The following is a 20,913-nucleotide window of genomic DNA, read 5'->3' as shown; positions in this document are numbered from 1 at the left end:
GCTTATTTTTTTATATTGGGGGTAGCAATGTTATTGGGACAAGAAATCAGGAAGATTCTTGAGACTGTGAAAAAGAGAAGAGATGAATAATATTTCTACCAAGGTGACCAACATGGCGACAATCTCCTTCAGATTGAAATAACAGATGCTGAATGTTGAATATTTCCCCTCTAAATGCACTATTGTGTATACCGGTGTTTTTAGAATCCTGAACCCAATTGCTACAACAAATAAGCCCCACATCTTTAAATTATCTGTTTACTGTTTGGATTTATTGTAATTCGTTTATTAGCGCAGATCCATGCATAAGGGTCTTCGAGACCAATTTGCTATGGATATATCAAAAGGTATTTCGGAAAGAAAGGATTTTATTTATTTAATTCCCCCCCCCTCCCATAGAAGATTTACATTCGATTGCCTCACCTTGCCCACCCAATCTAGAAAAATGGGGGGGGTACAGGATGGGAAAGGACGCTACAAATCGTGCGAAGATTATTAAAGCCCTTCAATTTCTAAGACCGCAGATGAGCAGCTCAGCTCGTGGAGAAGACCACAAGGAACAAACTCTCTCTTTCAACCCCGGGGATGGGCCAGATCGCTTGGCAAACAGGCCTGATTTATTATTGCTGAATCTGTCCCATCATTATTAGAGTGATGAATTGTATTTTGCCTGTAAACAAATGTGCTTTTGAATTCGTGCCATACCAAATATGAGTCTGACTACATGCTCTTCGTTTTTTAGCCTTAGTTTGTTTAATTTCGCCTCTCTTTCTTCTCTCCAAATCCCCACCCCTTCCTTTTCCTTTTTTTAAAAAAGTATTTTCCCCATCACTCAGCATAACAGTCGCTGAATTGTCCGTTTTTGTTCCCGAGAGGAGCTCATAAGTGTGGGAGTAGCGAGCTGCCGGTCGGCTCAAAGGTCCCCAGTGCAGAGGCGAGAGGAGCCTTTTCCCCCATTAGGAACGGCTGGCTTCCTCCAGCAGAGAGAGGACCCAACATGGCGAGAGGGAGAACAGCCTGCAAGCGGCACCCAGCTCAGCCTGCGGCCTCAGGAGAAGATTCCCTTCTGCAGAGGCGACGCAGCCACCTGAGCTTGATTTACTGCATATCGCTCCAGACATGAGGGACACAGTTTCTCTTCCCCACCTCCACCCCTTCCCTTGGACCACAATGAATGCAACAAAAACGAGCAAGCTGCCACAGCTACCTATAGGCTGCCTTTATGAAAAAACGTCTGGAGAACTGCAGTCCTCAAGCTATGGTCGGAAAGGGCGGATCTTTTTCCATCTTGGATATTTTCAATGCTCCAATTCTCCCCACTGTTGTTGTTTTTTGAGGAGTGGGGAGTGGAGACAAAAATGTGTAATCCTTCTAAGCTTTGAAAGCTCAGAGAAACAGAGAAGACCTGAAGGTTGGATGTTGGAGATTTATGCATTTAAAAGCTCCAAGGGCGTCAGTCCTTGTTCTCCTTCTCTGTCGCTTTTCTTTCTTTCTTTCTAAAATCAAATGATCATATCTTAAGTCTGTATTATTCAGAATAAAAACTTTATTTTTTTTCCAGAATGTGAGCAGCAAGGAATGTATAACTTTCAAAACAAAATCTAGCTTTGTGTTGTTCTCGTTCAGGTTTACACATTTCCCTTTAGTTCGATGTTAACAGGCACCCATTTCTGTTTCTGTGGTGGCCTGCTGTTTATTTTCCAGATTTTATTGCATTTTTTTCCTTCTTCTTTTTAAATAAAAGTTTAAGTTCCCCCCCCTTTCAAATGATATTTCCTATATGTCATTTAACATACAGCCAGGTAAATATCTCCTGAATATTCAGGGTACAGAAGTTTATTTATTTTTTTAATATATTTATATATAAATATGAACAGATGGGGATAAATAAAAAATTAAACACTTAGATTATTCAAAGTTTGCAAAAAATATAAATAAATCTGAAAGTTCACCAGCATACACACGTTGAAAGACGTACACGTATTAATAAGTTCGCTCAGAGAGCCCCTGTTCAAGCGCCTTTTTATTTCTTTCTCGCTATTTAAAAGAAGTGCAATTAAAATAAAAATGCTTCCCCGGTTGGGATCGATTCTGTACGAACAAATTCACATTTAAGAACCATCTGTATAGAAAATTTGTTCATATACCCTGTTTTGATAAAAGTGTTGAAGTTAAGAGTAGAAAGCCTATGCATACTCTCAAAGGGAGAACACAAGGCAAAGAGTTCAAGGAGATAAATATCCACTATTGAAACTAGGGAGCAATTCAAGCAACAGATATTGCTACGTCACATAAACTAGAAAATGCTTCTTCTTTTTTACCAAAAGAAAAGAAAACAGAAGCAAAACAGAAAGGGCAGGGGGGTGGAATTTAAAGTATTTTTTCTTTTCTTTTCCTTCTTTCCCCCTTTTTCTTTTTTCTTTTTTTTTAAAAAAAGGCTGGAGGAGTTTTATGATCCACTAAGTAACTGATGGTATATTACAGATGGGTCAGTTTGGGCGCTTCCTGAATTCTTCCCTGAGAAGGATGGTGAGAAGTAAGGTCTGATATGTTGGGTGTGGGTCACAAGGTCCATGGTGATGATTGTTGCCCATTGGCCCACTGTAGTCCATGTTGGCAGAGGAAGGATGAGGGAGGTGAGTCAGACCAAAGATGGAAGGCCCAGAATTTGCCATGGTGTCCACATAATTGCCCCCAACATAGACGGGGCTTCCCTGTATATGTGGATTGCCATAGCCATTCCCTTGAAGAGGATGAGAATCATATTCAGGAGTTACTGCTGCAGTTCCGGTATATCTCTTTTGTGGTGGCGGGCAGTTATTGAGAGGAGTCGGATATGACGTAGGGATGCCATAGGCGTTCTGATGAGGCTTGCTGAAGGATGGCGGTGACTGGGGTTCATATGGAACACTGTTTACTAGGGAATGCATAGAGTTCAGGTATCCTCCAGCAGCCGGAGGGACAGGACTTCTGCTGGGGGACTGTCCTCCTGAAGACGTCATCATGCCTTTGCCCTTCTGATCCTTTTTGTATTTCATCCTGCGGTTTTGAAACCATATTTTGATCTGTCTTTCTGTGAGGTTGAGCAAGTTAGCCATCTCTACCCTTCTTGGCCTGCAAAGGTATCTATTGAAGTGAAACTCCTTTTCCAGTTCTACCAGCTGGGCACTTGTGTAAGCCGTGCGGGCTCTTTTAGAGGAAGCTTGCCCTGGGGGGCTTTTATCACCAGCACAACTCTCACCTATGCAAATCATACAAAGAACAAAGTGAGTATGGGGGCACCTGAACACACAACAACCAGTAATAATCATTCAGCCTTGCCTGTCCCAGTACATTGTAGGGCCTAGTGGTAGCATTGGCTCTTCCACACATGAGCTTGTCTGCTCTGACCAAAGATATGCTCACGTGACAGTCATTTACTGCACACCAATATATGCAAATTGCCGTTATCTCTGTAGGATCAGAGATGCGGTCTTTGAAAACCACTAGAAATGCGTCTGACCAGAAACCCTGCTTTTATGGGAAAGATAAACACCATGGCAAATAAAGGTATGGATTTTGGGGTTACATGTTGTCAGCTCCCAAACCGCTAAAACAAAAGTTGTTTGCTATATGAATTGGATTACTCCCAAGTAATTGAATGAAAGTCCAATTGAAGTGGTAGGCTGAATTATTTCTTTCATATGGAACTTTAGAGAGGAGAAAACTTGACTCTTTTAGAATCAACCGCAAAAGTCCCATTGACTTTGGTGGGGTCAGGATAATGGGGCTGACATTCAGAGAGGTCCAAAGAACTTCAAAAGGTATATTCCATTAAGTATAACAAGATAGGTATCTATGTCAATACACCGAGAATCAGAATACAAAAAGCCAAAGACAAACATCCATACTCCATCCACTTCCTTCCCCAAATATAAAACCACCCTGGCTGCCAGCTCCACACACCAGTGAATAATTACTTGGCTTAAAGCCAGCTTGGACACACTCAAGTGAATGGAATGGATGGGAACACAGGGCCAGCTCTGTGACTGGGAAGGACAAAGAGGCCTGCTGTAGGCAGTGATTTTAGGGTACCATTAAAGGGCAGCAAAATGGTTAATTGGTCAATTCATTGTGCTGGTTTTTTTACCACCTTGGTGGGGTGGGAGTGGGGACACTTGGACATTTTCCAAAACGTATTCAGCCTTTGCTGAGTGCACAATCCAAATAAGTGAAATATTTCTGAAGTCACATCAAACTCCATGAGATTTTGGCTTTAATCCTATTCCTTCTTACCAGGGAAAAATTCCCATTGAACTCAGTGGGATTCCTTCTGGGTAGATAGGTAGGTATAGGAGTACTCTGTTAAGCAGAGTTCCTAAGCCTACTTGGAAGCCCCACAGAATTCCAGGAACTTGCTTCCTAGTTTAGTATCAAGCCTACATTACATTCAGTTCTGTGGGACTTTCCTTCCAGCAGTTGCACCCAATGAGATATGTCTGCAGTCCTCTGCATATTTACTAATAAACAAGGCCTATAAAACTGAGCAGAGTTTCCTTCCAGGTTGACATGTTTAGAATTAGGCTGCCACCCTTAGTACTTTGACCGCCTGGGTTTATGGATCAGAGCCAGGGTCCTAGATGATATAATATGCATGTAGATAAATATACAGTTTAAACCACAGTACATATCAAATAATCAGGCTTGTCAGTGTTGATACACCATTGTAACAGTATTAGAAATGCATCGAAGAAAACATTTGCAAAAATTTTAGAATCTATTTTCGCAGCACAAGATAAATTGAGGAAGTAAGTGGTAAATAGAAGCCAAATGCCTGGGGAGACTGACGCTAATACTTTTCTTATCGATTTGGGTTTACTTATGTAATAGCACTGTTGATAAACACTATAATCCACCCATAATGTATTTATGGACCTGCCTGCAAAGTGCTAAGGAAACCTAAGCTTTGTTTAGTGCGCTTGTAAGGTTGCCAGTCTGTGCGCTAAAATCAAAAGAGGTTATGAATATCAAACAAAGCATTGATCTTGACTGCAGATATGAGCTATTTTATTCTCATTACACTTCAGCAGGGATAGGTCACTGTCTTGTGACTGTAGCACTGTGCCAAAAAAGAAGAAAAGAAAGAAAGAGAGAGAGAGAGAAGAGACACAGGTCTTGCCACTGGTTGAAGATAGGCCTGGACCTTTGTATCTGGACATGATTTAATAGAAGCAGAAAGGAGGAGGGGGGCGGGTTGTCTATGGAATGCTGAGGACTCAGAGGTGCCTGTTACAGTCATCTCAAAGTCTGCAAAGAGAAGAGCCTGGAAGCTAAGCAACTTCACATTCTTTTGCAAGAGTTTAACAGAGGTCATGCAAAGCAACCAAACTTCAGGCGTCCTCCTCTTTCTGGAGATCAGCCTCTTTGGGTGTGGGTGTGTGCGCGCACACACACACACACACACCCCTACCTAAATATGTGCACATGTAGCTGTATGTATGTATGCATTTGCATAGCTATCTTTTGCTGTGTGTATGTGTAATATAGATATAGATATATCTAGATATCTATGTGTATAGCTATAGATAAGGCAATCTTTCTATCTCAAGCGATTGTGTGTGTTTCCAATTCCCAAGTGAAATAGCTGGGGAACCTAAACCATTCCTGCAAGACTAATGAAACACCTAGAAGTCAAGGATCTTAATAACTTCTGCTTAATGGCTTGGTGGATGGGGCTGCCTGTAAGTACGTACATCCACTGGGGAAATGCCCTCCTCGGTTTTGCCATACCTGAACTGGAGCCGCTGTTTTTCTGCTTGGTGTTTTGTCGAGACTCTTTCATCCAGGGGAATATTTGCTTGGACATGGTGGGAGTTCAAGATGGAGCTCTTGGTGGCGCTAGGCGGGGCTGAATTAGTGGTGGCATTCTGAGGTGGTGACACAGAGGGGGGTGGAGGTGGTGGTGCCTGTTGGGGGGCTGGAGGCTGAGGCTGAGGCTGCTCTGAAAGGACTGGGGGCTGGAGAGACTGGCTGGTGATGGTCCTCATACAACTCTCATTGATTTCATTGGCCTTGTGGTGGGACACGGTGGTGCTGCCGCCGCCGCCGCCGCCGCCGGGGGACTGTAAAGAGCAGGCCGGTCGATGGTACTCCGTTTCCACCAGCGAGGAAGAAGGAGGCGGAGGAGGATATTGCTGCTGACTAGCATTGTAAGCGAAACCATTTGCTCCTTGGTAAGGATAGCCGCCATAGATCGCAGAGCTGTCGTAGTAGGTCGCTTTTTGCATTTCGTTGTTTCCCAATATTTATTTCACAAACTGACAGGGTCTTGACACCCTTAAAGAATAACATTGGCACCCCTCTGTCACGTGACGTTTTTCCTCCAATGGCCCGTTCTGGTAGACCTAGGGTGTAGGGAAAGCACAGGAGAGTGAAGAAATAGTACAAATCCATCTTACTTTCAATAGCTAAGTGACATGAAAGCCATAACAGAAAAAGTGGTCAGCAATATTTAGCAGCATGACTTGGCCTGGAGGGCGAGGAGAATTTCGATAGTGGCTGGGATTTACTAGGAAGCCGGTACTGTGTGCTTTACTGCTCCGGGAGAGTGTAGTTTTCTAGGATTTTAATCTCTCTCTCTCTCTCTCTCTCTCTCTCTCTCTCTCTCTCTCTCTCTCTCTCTCTCTCTCTGTGTGTGTGTGTACACACAGACACACACACACACCACCCTTACTCTAAGAACCATTTTTCAATTCTCAGGAAAGGGATTTCGTATGTTATTAAAGGGAGAGTCTCTAAATAAGAACGACCAGAGTAAACTTGTGTTCACCGTGGGAAAGTGATATTCTCTCCCCGCCCCACCCCCCAAAATAATGAGCAAATCCGTAACTCTTTCCTCTTTAGACTTTTTTTTTGCTCCCCCCCCCTTTTTATTATTAAGCAAGCATCATTTCGAATTTCATTTTTTTTACGAAGAAAACAGAAAGCTAGAAGACCCATAAATAACTGTATCGCATTCCCCGTGAAGGGCTACTCAACGTTCTGGCACTCGAGGGATTCGAACACATGAACTGTTTGCTAGGAAACGTTTGACAAATGCAGCCCATAATGGCCCTCGTGTGATGAAACAGCACAGCGACGAGGGAAACCCTTCTCCTTCGCAGTTTAATAACCAGCCAACTTCCTGCGCATAAATTAGCTTTAACTGCTGCGCCTTTAGACAGAGACACAAATCTGGCCTCCAGGATCAAACAGCCTCAACATGTAACCAAACATAATAATCCGAGGCGGCCTTTCAGCTAGACCTGCTTTTGTGGGAAGTTTCCTTCGCACCCTGGGGCCTATATATTCTTTCTGTCCATTGCGTTCTGCGGGAACAGCTAATAACTATTTCGGGGTTATATTAGGCACATACGAACTTTTAAAATATTATCATTCAGTATCTTCACTTCCCCCTCCCCCAAACCCCTTCGTGTAATATACCCAAATTCTACCTGTTCAAACATGATGGATTGGGGGGAAAGACACACACCAGGAACCTGAAAAACCAGCGTTCATCTCCATGACCACGGATTGAACTTTCCTACCAACTTAACGATAATAGGGTCTGTCTTTGGAACTGCTATGTAATTTGATGTATGAGGGTCATTTGGCTGGGAAAAGGAGAATGGACACACAAAACCGCAGAAGGCTCCTACAACCCAGGCGAATCTTTTTCTGTTCACTCCACAATGTTTACCTGCATGAGTACAACCGAGGTTGGGGATGGGCTTCCATTCCCAGGAATTTTATCTGCCATCTAAGAACTTTTTTTTTTTTACAGGCTGGCCAAACCCCGATATCAAAACCCATCTATCAGCACCTTCATAGTTTCCCTATCTCCATCTTCTTACAAAACATCCTCAGTTCCCTCTTCTCCGCCAAGATGGTCTTGTGCCAAAGCTTATATTCTTGAAGAAAACATTACACAGCATCATAGGCACCCACTCAAATTCATTACATGTGTTAGCATTTCAGTCCACAGTTTCCTTAGAAAACAAGGCACACTGTAGAGACAAACTAATTTAATAAACCCCTTACAGATGGCAGCTTCCTTTGATTCTTATTATTATTTAAACAGTAATCAAGTCCTTTCTTAACCCGGCGGTTAAGAGCTTAAAAATGTAGGCAATTAACTTCTTCTTGGCTGCCAGTTTAGAAACTGTAGCCCCGGAACACAATCCAGGCATAAACTGATTTCCTCCAGTTTTGAGAATGAATCGACTTTAAATCCAAAATACCTAACAAAAAACCTGGATTGTAGATCCCTACTGTTGCTATCTGTCCTTCTACTCATTCTGCTAATTTCCGGGCTTCCTTTGCAGAGGCCTGTTATCTTCTGTGAACCACAACTTAGGTGGTGGGGTCTGTTATGATCGTGGTTTCCGTTTGGTCAAATTCATAATATTTCCACGCTATCGCTATCCCAGGCTTTAAGTTTTGTTGCTTGTAAGCTTAGGCAGTGAGGCGATAACCAGCTCAGGTGGAGGGTGGTGCCAAAAAGAGTGTGAAGTGAGAGGAATAACGCAATTCTCATCCTTAATGTCAGCAGACCAAAGGTAAACCTACCTATTCTCAACAATGAAAGGGAGAGGTGCTAATAAACAACTCCGGATGAAATCAGGGCGAAACTTCCACGAAAGGGACGTGGCTCTGGATCACATCTTACACTGTATTACCAATTCAAAGTGAAATGCACCCTTCATATCATTTGCCTATTGCTGATGATGATGCACAGATAATAGACAAAAGGAAACTGGAGGGGAGGAACAGGTTACAAGCGAAATTGGGCCCCGCAGAAGTTTGTCACGCAACCCAGTGACTTGGCCATAAAACTTTGATTGCTTATCATGGGATCATACGCAGCCCAGTCTTACATAAGCTTACTCCAAAGTAAGTTCCATGATAGTTTACTCTCGCTGCCTTATAGGGCGATCCTATGTCCATTTAACCGGGAAGTAAGTCCCACTGTATTCGGTTGGATTCCCTTCCCAGGAAGAAATGTGCTCAGGATTGTACTATCTCAGGATCCAAAAGTGTCTCAAGGGGTAAGCAAAAAGACTAGACCGGCCCTTGCAAATAAAATATCTTCATCAATTAGGACTTTCCTAGCTCCTTAGAAACACTAGGAAGCTTTGGTGGAAACTTCGTTAGGGAAGGCTCCTAATTGCTTCTCCTCCACGCCACACCTCAGTTTAAAAACAAACAAACAAACAAACAAACAAAAACCCCTCCCTTCCACGGCTCGATCTGCAGCTCAGAAAAAGGCGGGTTGCCTGGACTTGAGCCGATACAGTCCTGGTTGGAAAACAGGGAGACTGAACTGGCCTAAAAGTTTCAGTCCTCCTCAACTGGCTCCTGGAGTGAGCTGCGGCGACCAATCTCGAGATGTTTCTTTCTCGCGCTCCCGTCTTTTCCCTTCACCCTACTGGATCCAGGCGGGCACCCCCTCTCATCCACCTTCCCTTCGCCCCAAGATTTCCTGCCAGATAAAGGGAAAGTGGAGGGGAGGGGGTGGGCAACTGGCCTGAACTCGAAGCACCAGGGTCTATCCGTCACTGCCTGGAAGGAAGCTCCAGCCTGTGAACTCTTCTTGAACCGAGATTTAAGTCTCTGGTCATAAATCACCAGGACATAAACTCCGCCATTCACCACTGATAGCAGCGTATTTGTGGCCTGCTTACCTTAACTTCTGACGACTGAGGCGGAAGCTCGCATTTTGCTCTTTGGAGGCTCGGCGACAGTCGCTCCCTGCCAGCCCTGGGAGCACGACTCTTCTCCTCAATCCACTGCCCCCCACCACCACCTCGCGAGTTCCCCTCCCCACCCCTCCCCAAGCAAGTCCCCTCAGCTTCTCCGGGATGGGTCCCAGCTCAACTCATCTCCACCAGGACGAGCCCACGAGTACAGATGGGAGCAGCCCTGCCTTGATCAGGAAGAGGGCACGCGCGCAAGGGGATCTTTCTCCAGCTCGCCTCTGACGGAGAGCCACCCGCCCCTCCTCGCCACGCGCGAGCCTTTACTTCGCTCCAGCCCCTACCTCCACCTCCCCACGTTCCTCGGGGCCTGGCCGCGTTCGAGAGCCTCCCTAGGCTACCGGAGCCGGGCTTCTCCCACCTTGACCAGATTTTCTACAGGAAAAAAAAAGCAGCAGGGATGTTTCTTCTGAAATCTTTGTGCGCCCAAGGGGGCGTTTGTTTGAAGGGGGGGTAAGGCAGCTGCCTCGGGAAGTCCGGGGCAGGGAGGCGAGCAGGCGAGCAGAGTGGGGGGTGGGGAGCGGGAAGGGAGGGAGGGAGGGCGAAGAAAGAGGGAGGGAGGGAAGCGCTGGGGCGGCACTGAAGGCCAGGGAAATTATGCAAATGAAGACAAAGGATGCTCACAAAGGGGTCACCCTCCCTAGACCGGATTGTTGATATAGATATGTGCGCGCGCGTATTTCCACATTATATGAAGGTGCTCATGGTAGATATGGACTCTTTTGGACGTGCAGAAGGGGTGGAAACCTGGAACTCCTGCAAGACTCGGATGCCCCCATGTAATAAACCAGGAGCCCTCTGATCTGTCTACCACCCAGGCCAATCTAGACAGCGTTTCAAAGGAACGATTAAAGTAATGACATTTCGGGATGATGAACGGGCGCGCTCACCCGAGATAGGCAACCGCAGCCAGATGCCCATGTAAGGACGCATCTACACACACATGCCCTTCCCCTAGGCTTACATTAACGCGCGCAACTGGATGCGGGATGCCCACGCGACCGTGGTACGCAAACAAGCCGCAAAGATTCAACACCGAGGGCCGATTTCTTTTTTGCCATTGAATCCCGCGCAAATGGGATGTCACTCCCATAAAGACTCCGTTCCCAGTTAGAACCGAATTGCTGGCATGTTTGTCTCTGTTCAGATCAATGGAACTGAGACAGGCAAGCCTACTCCTAAAGGGTGCTTAGGTGAAAGCCGATCGAATTGAAATCTACGGGGTTTGCTGGCGAGCAAACATCGTTAGGATCGAATGGGGAGGCTGCGCATCCTTCCGCGACAGAAACAAATGCTACTCGGGTTCTAAATAATTCGGAGGGGCTCCTAGAATTTCTGAAGCTTAAGTGTGCATGGAGGACCTCTGTAAATGCGTTCAGAGAGGCTAGCATGAACATCTTTTCACCCATAAAGACACACCTCTCCGTGTGCATTAGTAAAAATACGCACACCGACATATGTAATGTTGTGGTTGCATGCTGATGGGCGTGGATGTTTGGTTCTGTGAACTTCAGTTCCCTTCTGCCGCCCCCCTCTTAGTCTTTGTCCTATTCTCCCTTCTCCTAACCATTTCTTTATTCCCTTCCAACCACCAAACCAAATGTCGCGAGGTTTAGCCAGCAGAATGCTTCTGGGTTCCAAAAACAAAACAAAAAAAACAAAACCAAGCTGGACCTACGGAGAGCATCAAGGCACTTCCAAGGCAACACAAAGGAGCCGCTCGGCGCTTCAGACCTTCCGCGGTGCGCTCGGAATAAAGCCTAGGTGTGAATCTGACATGCCTTCGATAAAACCCAAGGTGTGAGAAATACAAAGGGCTCCCTTTAAACCGCAATGTCACCTTAAAGCAGAAACAAAGCAAAGGAGGGGAAGAAAGAGGATATTTAAACACATGCACACACAAGGACTCTAAGGCCAGGGTGGCCTCTTACGCATACCAATGGTTTTTGTCATTATGGCTAGGCAAGATTTATGACTTCGTGCGCCCAAGCTGTAAACAGAGCTTCAAACAGAAAACACTTGCTCCTCGTAGCAGATCGCGGCGGCTCCCAACTTGAAGGGGAAAGCTGAGCGGCGTAGGAGGGGGCCCCCAAAAAATTCACTGGTAGGCATTTTTTCTGCTACAAACAACCCCTTGAAAGTTGCGCTGGAAGAGAAAACGCCTCTTTTGGTCAATAATCAACCTCGTACTTTTCTTCTGAAAACTGCTGATGCTACACTCTTCCTTTTTTTTTAAGCCACCAAAAAAAGAGCAAGATGCCGGCTAAGAAACTGGGGCAGGATTTGCGTGGGGAGCAAGGCGGGTGGCAGAGAGAGAAACCCTCTTTGGAACAAACTACAGAAGACGGTCCGGGTATCCACCGCGCGCGCACCCCACTTGCCACAAAGGCAGTCTTGGGGTCCCAGCAGCGATGGCGAGGTGCGAGTGCTCTGTCACACTTCGGAATTACTTCAGGATAATTTTGTGGGAAGTAATATTCTGATGCAGAGATAACATATTTCACCTTAGAGATAAATCAGATAAAGGATCTGTGGTTGGAAGCGGGGGTGGATTTCTAAGCCCTGAATATTTACATTAAATTGGCTATTTAATTTAATGTGAAAATACCCCCACCCCGAATTCTGTCCTAGGCTTTGTATCCTTTCTCTATCCAACCTGATCATTTAAAAAAAAAAAATCTTAATTTTAGCTGCTGTTGCCTAATACTCCCCCTTCTAAGAAGCCATGATATTTGGATTTATGCCATTGGGAGTCAAGCGGCATAAATATGTTTCCCCTCCCCTGAAAATCCTTTCTGCAACCTGGGGGTGGGCTGCACAAACAAACCAACAGATACTACACTACATTTTGAACCAGGAGCTGAAGTTTGTAAACGAACATTTTCTCTTCTCTGGGTAGAAAATCCAGGGGAGTTTCGTCAAACATTTCGGCAAATAGCCCAAAGATTTCAGAATGCATTGTGAAAGAAAATATAAATATATATATTTCCTGGGAAGAGAAAATTATTCGGAACTCCGGAATAACTATGCTGCAAGAAGGCACCGAGAAGAACTACTCAACTGATTTAATTGCAGGGAAAGAGGCTTGTTTGGTACAGAGTCTTGATAAAATGCAAACCTGAGACGCTTAATACACCGAACCTCAGCTTGGTTACTTGGAAGTAAGTACCATTGGCTTTTTATGGCATTTGCTTCCTGGTAAGGGGGTTTAGGATCTCGATCCCAGAAGTGTATCGCTTCCAACCTTAGGCAGAAGAAGCCTCTTTGGTCTCTTATCACTGTTTATCTTATCAAACCCCATATAACCGCTATTGACACTTCGTTTTGTATTTACTCGGTATATATACTGAGGATTTGCACCGGAATCATCATCATCATCATCATTTATTATTGTTATTAATATTTACTTACTTTCCAGCACTTGTGCACGAAAGCCCTTTTTCGTATCAGGTTCAGCACTCCTATTATTTATGACTGTTTGAACTGGGTCAAAATGCACCAGAACTAGGTCATAAATCATAAGAAACCGTGGCAAAGTAATTGAGCCACAATTAAAACTTACGTTTTATTTTTATTTTTTTCCCCCCCAAAGAGGTTTCGGCCTATTTGAAATCTAATTCCTCCCCACCCCCCAAAGAAAAGAAAAAAAGTTCCCCCACCTCTTTCATATATATGAAAGGGTGCATATGTGTATAGAGATGCGTGGACAATCTGGATTCGCTTGCTTTTCATTTATTAATTTAGGATCTGGTCGGTGAACAGATTAGGGAAGGGGGGGGAAATATACAATATCCGCAAGGACACATTCTAGAATTAAACAACCATCATGTTTTAGATAAGAGGGTTTTATTCATAATAGAAGAAGAAGAAGTTTTTGCTCCTTAACCCCCAATTCTAAAATCTAACCCTGAATTGAATAATTGCAACTGGGCAGTAAGAAGGGAGAGGGAGGAGGCGCAGCAGCGTGTAGGCGAGCGCTCTGCCCCTAGCCCACTGGCAACATAAATCAAAAGTCAGCACTCTGACCTTTAGCAATGCTGGGACTCAGTGGTGGATGTAATTTTATATAACATTTGTCCCCTTGTATAACACAAGCAGTGCTTTCATTCCCCCTCCCCCTTATTTGCGGTGCATCTCCCTCCATAAAACTGAATGAATAGCTGGTTAAGACCTGGTGAGAGGTAAAGAGGTAAAATCTAATGCGAATGTAAAGATTTTGGAGAGAAAAAGAGGTTCAAGCGCCCTCTTTTCTTTTCCAGATCCTTGCTCAATCCAACCACAGCTCCCCGCTCCAATATTCCCATTGATTATTATGGAGTATGGAGGGATGCTTTTATTCCATTCTCACACAGAGAGAGAGAAGACAGGGAAACAGCTTCAAAATTGAGCAGGGGGAGCAGGAAAACCGTCTGGTTTCTTTCTCCTGGAATGGTGAAGATCCCACCAGTCGTGCGTTAAGTGGGCCACCAGTCAACAAAATACCACTAAGCATCATAAATAAAATGGCAGCAGAATTGCATACTCATCGATTTGAAGGTCCAGAATATGAGAGAGAGAGAGAGAGAGAGAGAGAGAGAGAGAGAGAGAGAGAGAGAGAGAGAGAAAGAAAGAAAGAAAGAAAGAAAGAAAGAAAGAAAGAAAGAAAGAAAGAAAGAAAGAAAGAAAGAAAGGGCTCGGATCACGGTCCCGTGACGCTTCCCAAAACACACTTAAATCAGCATCAGAGGTATATAATAAACAGGACAAGCAAAAGCCTTGACTCTCTCCTCTCCTGCTTCTGTTGGGCGATATAAATAACAACGGCCACTAAAGCATCCAGACCACAACAAAAAGCCACAACAAAGCCCAGCCACAAGAACAACACGCAGAAATCCAAAACCTTATGGGGGGGGGGAATATTCTCTGATCTGTTTGTTGCAAAGCTCTCTCTCTCTCGCCCCCCTTCCACAAGCCCAGGGAAACAAAGGGGGAAACGAGGCTTGCCTGGTGTCCATATACACCCTTAAGCTTTTTCTCCTGACCTTTGCCTCGCCCAGCCATAAGTCACCCACGGTAAAGGAACAATCGGCGGAAATACCTTAAAATAAAATCCATCCTCTCTTTTTTTTAAAACGAAGCATCGAGTCCTAACAGTCCGGCGATAACCTTTCCATAAGGACCGAGCGCCGTAGCCCAAGTGGAAGCTCTCTCTCCGAGGGTGAGCGGGTGGGTTGGTTGTTTGGGGGGGGGGAGGCGGCGGCGGCGGCGGCGCTGATGGTGGATAATAGAAAGCAGTTCTTGCTCTGAACAGAAACGGAAAAAACGTAATCACGGGCGAAGCCAGTCCGGGTCTCCACTCCAAATGCCACAATAATGCGCTGTATTATGTGCTCACGTGGTCACACGTCAACTTAAATCCTTTTATTTGAAATAGGGAATCACTGAAGGAACAAGGGTTGGAAGCGCAAACCTCTCTCTCTCTCTCTCTCTCTGTATGTATGTATGTGTGTGTGTGTGTGTGTGTTTCTCCTCCTTTCTTTTCTGTTTCTTCTCTCACCCCTCCTTACGCTTTAGCTAAGAAGGCACAGATTATCTTATATTTTTTATCCCACGCCTCCCACGAATATTTTTCTATATAAGTTTCACACGGAAGATAGAAATAATCAATAACACTCTCTCTCTCTCTCTCTCTCTCTCTCATGTGATTACCCATAACTTTTTGAGGCTAACCAACTGGCCTCGTTCTGAAGGAGAAACTCTCCGCTGACCCTTAGAGGAAAAAAGGGCAGCTGGCTCCATCCGAGATGAACTTCTGCCACTATTTCCATAAGGAAAAGCCCTTCAGTATTAAGGGGAGGGGGGTATCCGCCATCCCACGGGCTCCTCTGTACTTCTATTGAATGGAGCTTGCTGAACACCCACGTTACACCAAGAGCCGTTGTAGGAACCCCAAAGACCCGTAATTACCTGACAAAAGGCCCAAGGATCCTATGGTATAGAGCTGGTGGGCTTCTATCCTTGTTAACACCCTAGGAGGACGACGAGGAGGAGGAGGAAGGCGTCTGCTGGCTTTGTGGTGGATCTACATTTTGCAAACTCTGTTGGGACCTTCTCTTTCAACCTGCGCTTACGCATTTCCTATGCAAGTACTTGAGTGATGTACAAAATTATAGGGTTCTGGAACGATGAAATATTTAGCGCGGAATAATGATCTAACTGTCCGGAGAGGGAGGATTTTAAAAAAGAGAAAAAGCAAGAAAGAAATGGGGGTGGGTGGGGGAATCTCACACAGGTCCCTAGAGCGAGCCTCAGAAATGAATTAATCTTTCATTTGTATGCAGATCTAAAAGCTCCCTTTTTCTTTCTGTTCAGTTTCCACAACCTACATAGTGCTCCAACAAAGTGACCATGTCTTACAAGGCAAACGTCGTTTCTACCTTAAATGCACTACGGGCCCACTTTGGCGATGGTGGTCCTGAATTTCTTGCCCGGTTCCCTATGTAACATCCCTCTCAGCTGCTCCTCAAAACGAACTCTAAAGCAAGTTTCACTGTATTCTATTTCTTTCATCACTTGCATTAGAGCTTGGGGCTGGGAGAGAACCCCATTTACTATGTGTGAGCAGATGAAACGTATCGTCTTCCAGCCTTCTGATCGAATTATGAGCCGTCCTATTCCTTTGACTGCAACTTAACTTTTAAGAGGTTGGTGGATTTAACCACACTAGTAACCTCCATCTCCTTCCACAACAGTGTTAAGTGGAAATGCGGGGATTTCAGCGCGCACACAAAAAGCTCCCCTTGTCACCCAGAGGCTCTCTAGGCTCAGAGTTTTCATAAGCTCAGAGTTCCTCTGAAATCAACTTTCTTTCTTCCCACTGAACTCCAGTGGCAGAATGCCCAAAGATATATTACTTCGAATCTACCTTTATAAATTTCCCTTCCCGGAACATAGCCTATAATGGACCCAAATTACACAGCTTGATAGGACTAGAACCTACAGATCTTAGGCCACAAGCAAACTTAAAAAAGAAAGGGGGGCGAGTATTCAACGGAAACTTGTAGAATAGTCATAGGCACGTCCATCACTAATAGTTTCACTGACAAATGCTAAACTTTAAACAGTGAGCACCCTTATCCAAGAGATGGATTCATAGGCATTTAAACTAAAGTGCCTTCAGCGCAGTCAAAAGAGGCCTTCAGAAGTTCTTCAGCAACAATGCAGCCAAAATTAATGGATAATGGAGCAGATGGGGGAGGGAGGCACAGCAAATCTTCCTGAATCTCGAGTAAAACGTTATCGACTGCTTTGAGTCAGAAGCAGAAAGATGACTTTACCAAATAGAAACTACAAAACCATAAATCATAACTCTGGGGTGCAGATTCAACTTACACACCTTAATGCCATCTATGAGTACATCCTTTCCCCCTTTCCTTTCCTTGTATTAAAAAAAGGAAAGGGCCCTTTGCTATGAAGATCTGTATTACTTTTAACGATCAAGTTAATGTGAAATCTGCCGTTGAACTATTAACTCCGGTGCGTATTGCATGGATAGTGAATATGTGGGGTGTTTTTTTTTTCCCCTAAAGAAAAGTAACTTCTTGGTGATTTATGAGGAGCTAATTCTTCAGGCTGTGCTTTATAGGAGACAAGCTTGCCTCACTGGAGTCCTGGTAACTCTGCTTATCATTTCGCCTTTTCAAAACAAAAACCCACCAAAAAAGATGACCTGGAATTCATTTGCTTCGGTTGAACTTCAGAGATCTTGAATTCTGAGAAATACAAATGCGAATGGACAGAAAGGCAGCAGCCTCGCCACCCATTTTGCCTTCCTCACGGAGGTTCTCCGTTGCCTTCATCTGTTACTTCGAGGACTGGGAAATCTGAACGCTTTTGGGATAGCTAAAAATGCTGCATTTCATTTTAGGGAACAGGGCTAGGCTGCCCCGCCTCTTTCTGCACACATAGCAGTGGAATGCATGCGGAAGAAAGAAGGCGCAGAGCAGACCTGAGGTCGAGATCCAAAACACAATTACTTGGAGGGAGAGCGCGCGCGCTGAAATCAATGGACATCGTTTTTCAAATGATTGGTTAGCATCCAAGTGCAACTAAGCTGTAAAGTCTCTACGAATTTAAAAGCTGCAAGGCTTAAGCATATTTACTCAGAGGTAAGTCCTATTGATTTCAGTGGGACTTTCTGCCAAGTAAATATACTGAGCAGAGAATCCTCCGATGAAAGTGGGACTTCCCTTCCGCTATCCATGCTTAAATTAAATAAAACGATTTGTGCTTTTGCTTTAGATGAATTGAGTTTTGGGCTTAGTTTAAAGTTCCGTTCCGCAATACGCCTCATTTAAAACGAATGCTGATTGTTAACGTTAACCTTAAAATGTTGTGTACGCGGAGAAGAAACCGAGTGAACTTCTCTGAATATTTTATGTCACTTTTATGTCTGAAAATGCAAAGCAAGGTAATCAGAACTAGGAAATGACGTTCTCATAGAGACTCTGTTATTATCAGAGCCTGGTGTGAGTTTTTTAATGTCACTAGGTTTTGGGGGTGGTTGTTGTTTCTTGGTCCCCCTTAAATAATTTTATCTTTTTCGTTTAAGTACTAGGACAGCTGCGCTGCATCACATCTATTATCTTTTAAAGTTTGTCCAAATTTCATGCATCTTTATCAGAGAAATTGGGACGAGTGCTGTGTTTGTGTTTGTGTGTTTGTGTGTGTGTGTGTAAGCATTGAATACAAATCTTAGAAAATTCTAGACTATTTATGGGAGGGTATGGTCCGGCTATATTTCAGACACTTGGAAGTGTTTTGTTTTTTAAAGTAATTTGTCCCCCCCCTTATTGGAATGTTGATAGTTTTAAATCAACATTTTGTCTTGAAATGGCTCAGGAAGGGGCATTTGCAGGGCCTTTTAGCAGGGAGAATTTCAACAAGCTGCTAAATCAACACAACAAGCCTTTGTAGGCTTGTAATTTATGCCTGCCGTTTAAAAGGTAGTAAACTAAACTAATTGTACTTCAGCCTCATAAAAGCAGGTAATTCTAGCAGGAAATTCAAGCGGCTCTACATATCCCTTGGTCTTCTAACGCTGGTAAATAAAATAAAAAAAAATCATATGGTGGCGTTTTAAACGTTTTCATCGATTTTAAGAACTGAAATGAGAGAAGAGTGCAAGGCACCTCTATTAGGATTAAGAGCAGTTTTCAATGAATAGATGCCATCAATGAATATATTTCGTTTGCCTTCAGCTGGGTGTAAACGAGGCCACCTAGAGAAAATTATAAATTTCACTACAACAGCAGGTAAAGCAGATGCGATATTACTGATTCCTAGTAGTGGTTTCTAGCAGCCATAGAGAATACTCAGGTATTCTAAGTTGTAAAGGTGACTTTTGTTCTCCTCTTCTAAACAATCTAAAGCCACCCGGAACAGCAAACAATAAGCAGGCTATCACAAATGCAGAGCTGCTCTTAATCACGAACCTATCCTGAGAGAGCTGGATTTTATAAGCAAAATGGATTTTCAGTAAAGACTTCACTGGCTTCTCTAGCTCTTTCCAGCCCGTGAGCAACCCTCCCTGTTCTGAATGGCTCTCAAAGAATTGCTCTTACTTAGGCTCTATGTATTTCTTTGTTTGACAAGACGTGCATTCACCGACGACGAAAGATGAATTGGCGCAGTGCAGAAAATTCCAACCGATTTAGCTATTTATCAAACCCGAAACTCACATTAACCTCTGTAACAAGCACTAGCAAACCGAATCCTCTTCTCTGCAATATGAAACTATTTTAAACAATTGGACAACAGATTCCTTTCTCCGTTTTTTTTGTTTCCTCTTTCCATCCACAGGGTTCTTACCTCCTCGCGTTTCCAACCAGCGGGCAGAATTGTTTCCAGATTGTAGGTGTCTTTAAACCGCATTTTCCGGTGCACCGGAGTGCTGTAAATAAAGAACAAGCAATAGCTAAATAAGAGAACTATAGGGGATGAGCATTATTTTCGAAAGAAGACGTGGGTCAGCTGCTGAGTTGTTTTAGCAGATCCTCGGTGGGTATATAATCATTAAAAGGACGCTGTTGAGTTGCGTTCCCCCCCCCCTTTTAGAAAAAGCACACGTAAAAATATTGCCTTTTGCAATCGTGTATGAAATTGAAAGATAAGCTCCTTTCTTATGAAGACAACTATTCTCCCTGTGAATATCTTATAATTCCTCTTTTATGAAATGTAAGCTTTATATTCCTCTGGGAAGCCTTTGTTTAGCATCATTTAATCAAGTAAGGACATTAAATACAACTGGCCACGTTCATCTCTGTTTAATGGCATAACAATGTGACTCTCTCGTTTAAATGCAAGGCACACGTCGGTGGAAACTAGGCGCACACTTGAATCTGTGGTCCCTGAACTGTTTCCCATTGGCTACAATTGACTTAAAAATCAGACTAGGGACAATAGCAACAAAAAATAGTGTTCAAACGGGGGAAACAGACGTGTGTTGTGGGTTTAAATGGCTGTTCTTTGGTCCGTTGGCAGAAAAGTAGCCTGAAGATAAGGATATTGACTTTCTCAAAGCAATAATAATTTTATTTAAATATATTTATTAATCATTTATAGTAACAATGAGATGTTCGCCCCGCTTTCCGCAATCCACTGACAGGCCTCCCCCCCCCCTTTTTAAAAAAATGTCCCGCTGGATTCTCCTTCGCCTGGCTAGCAAAAGTGACTGCTTAATAATTGCAAAGTGCTGTTTCTTGGAATAATGTCATCGAAGGCCTGAAAAAAAGTTTTAAATCTCATCTTGGGAGAACTTGGCATGATAGAATTTGCTTTTGGTAATTGGATCGTTTGGTAATGACTATTATAATTTTAGATTTGGTGCTACGCAGGCATCTAGCAGGACAAAAGAAAGGAGAAGGTTTAGATCGCTTACTGGGGGCTTTTATTGCACTCCCCCATTAGTAAGATGCTTCGATTTCTGGAACTGGCGGCGGATTTTGCCAGACAGCTGCTTCTATACCAAGGAGTATTTAAGGGTATAATAATATTTCTCGCTCTCTATCCTACCAGTTCTCTATTCTGGGAAAGTCCTTTGGTGTTTAACGTTCAAACGACTTCGTAAACAGCCCATCGCGTGGCAAACTGTAATACAATC

At 44.0% G+C, this 20,913-nt stretch overlaps 1 protein-coding gene and 1 long non-coding RNA gene across 2 annotated transcripts; one reads left to right on the top strand and one right to left on the bottom strand.

Moving 5' to 3' along the window:
* Positions 1–2,431: 2,431 nt before the first annotated feature.
* Positions 2,432–19,704, bottom strand: HOXA3 (homeobox A3). The gene is given in 5 exon segments (XM_033164959.1): positions 2,432–2,546; positions 2,549–3,241; positions 5,770–5,849; positions 5,851–6,383; positions 19,623–19,704. Coding segments are annotated over 4 exon segments (1,257 nt in total). The 5' UTR covers positions 6,267–6,383; positions 19,623–19,704; the 3' UTR covers positions 2,432–2,478.
* LOC117055451 lies at positions 17,206–19,844 on the top strand. The gene is made up of 2 exons (XR_004427637.1): positions 17,206–17,920; positions 19,614–19,844. It is a non-coding gene; the product is annotated as an uncharacterized LOC117055451 (long non-coding RNA).
* Positions 19,845–20,913: the final 1,069 nt, after the last annotated feature.

This window comes from Lacerta agilis, chromosome 12 (genome assembly GCF_009819535.1).
Source record: "Lacerta agilis isolate rLacAgi1 chromosome 12, rLacAgi1.pri, whole genome shotgun sequence".
Lineage (NCBI taxonomy): Eukaryota > Metazoa > Chordata > Lepidosauria > Squamata > Lacertidae > Lacerta > Lacerta agilis.
Note: the sequence above shows the minus strand (reverse complement) of the source record. Positions and strands in the feature narration are given on the sequence as shown.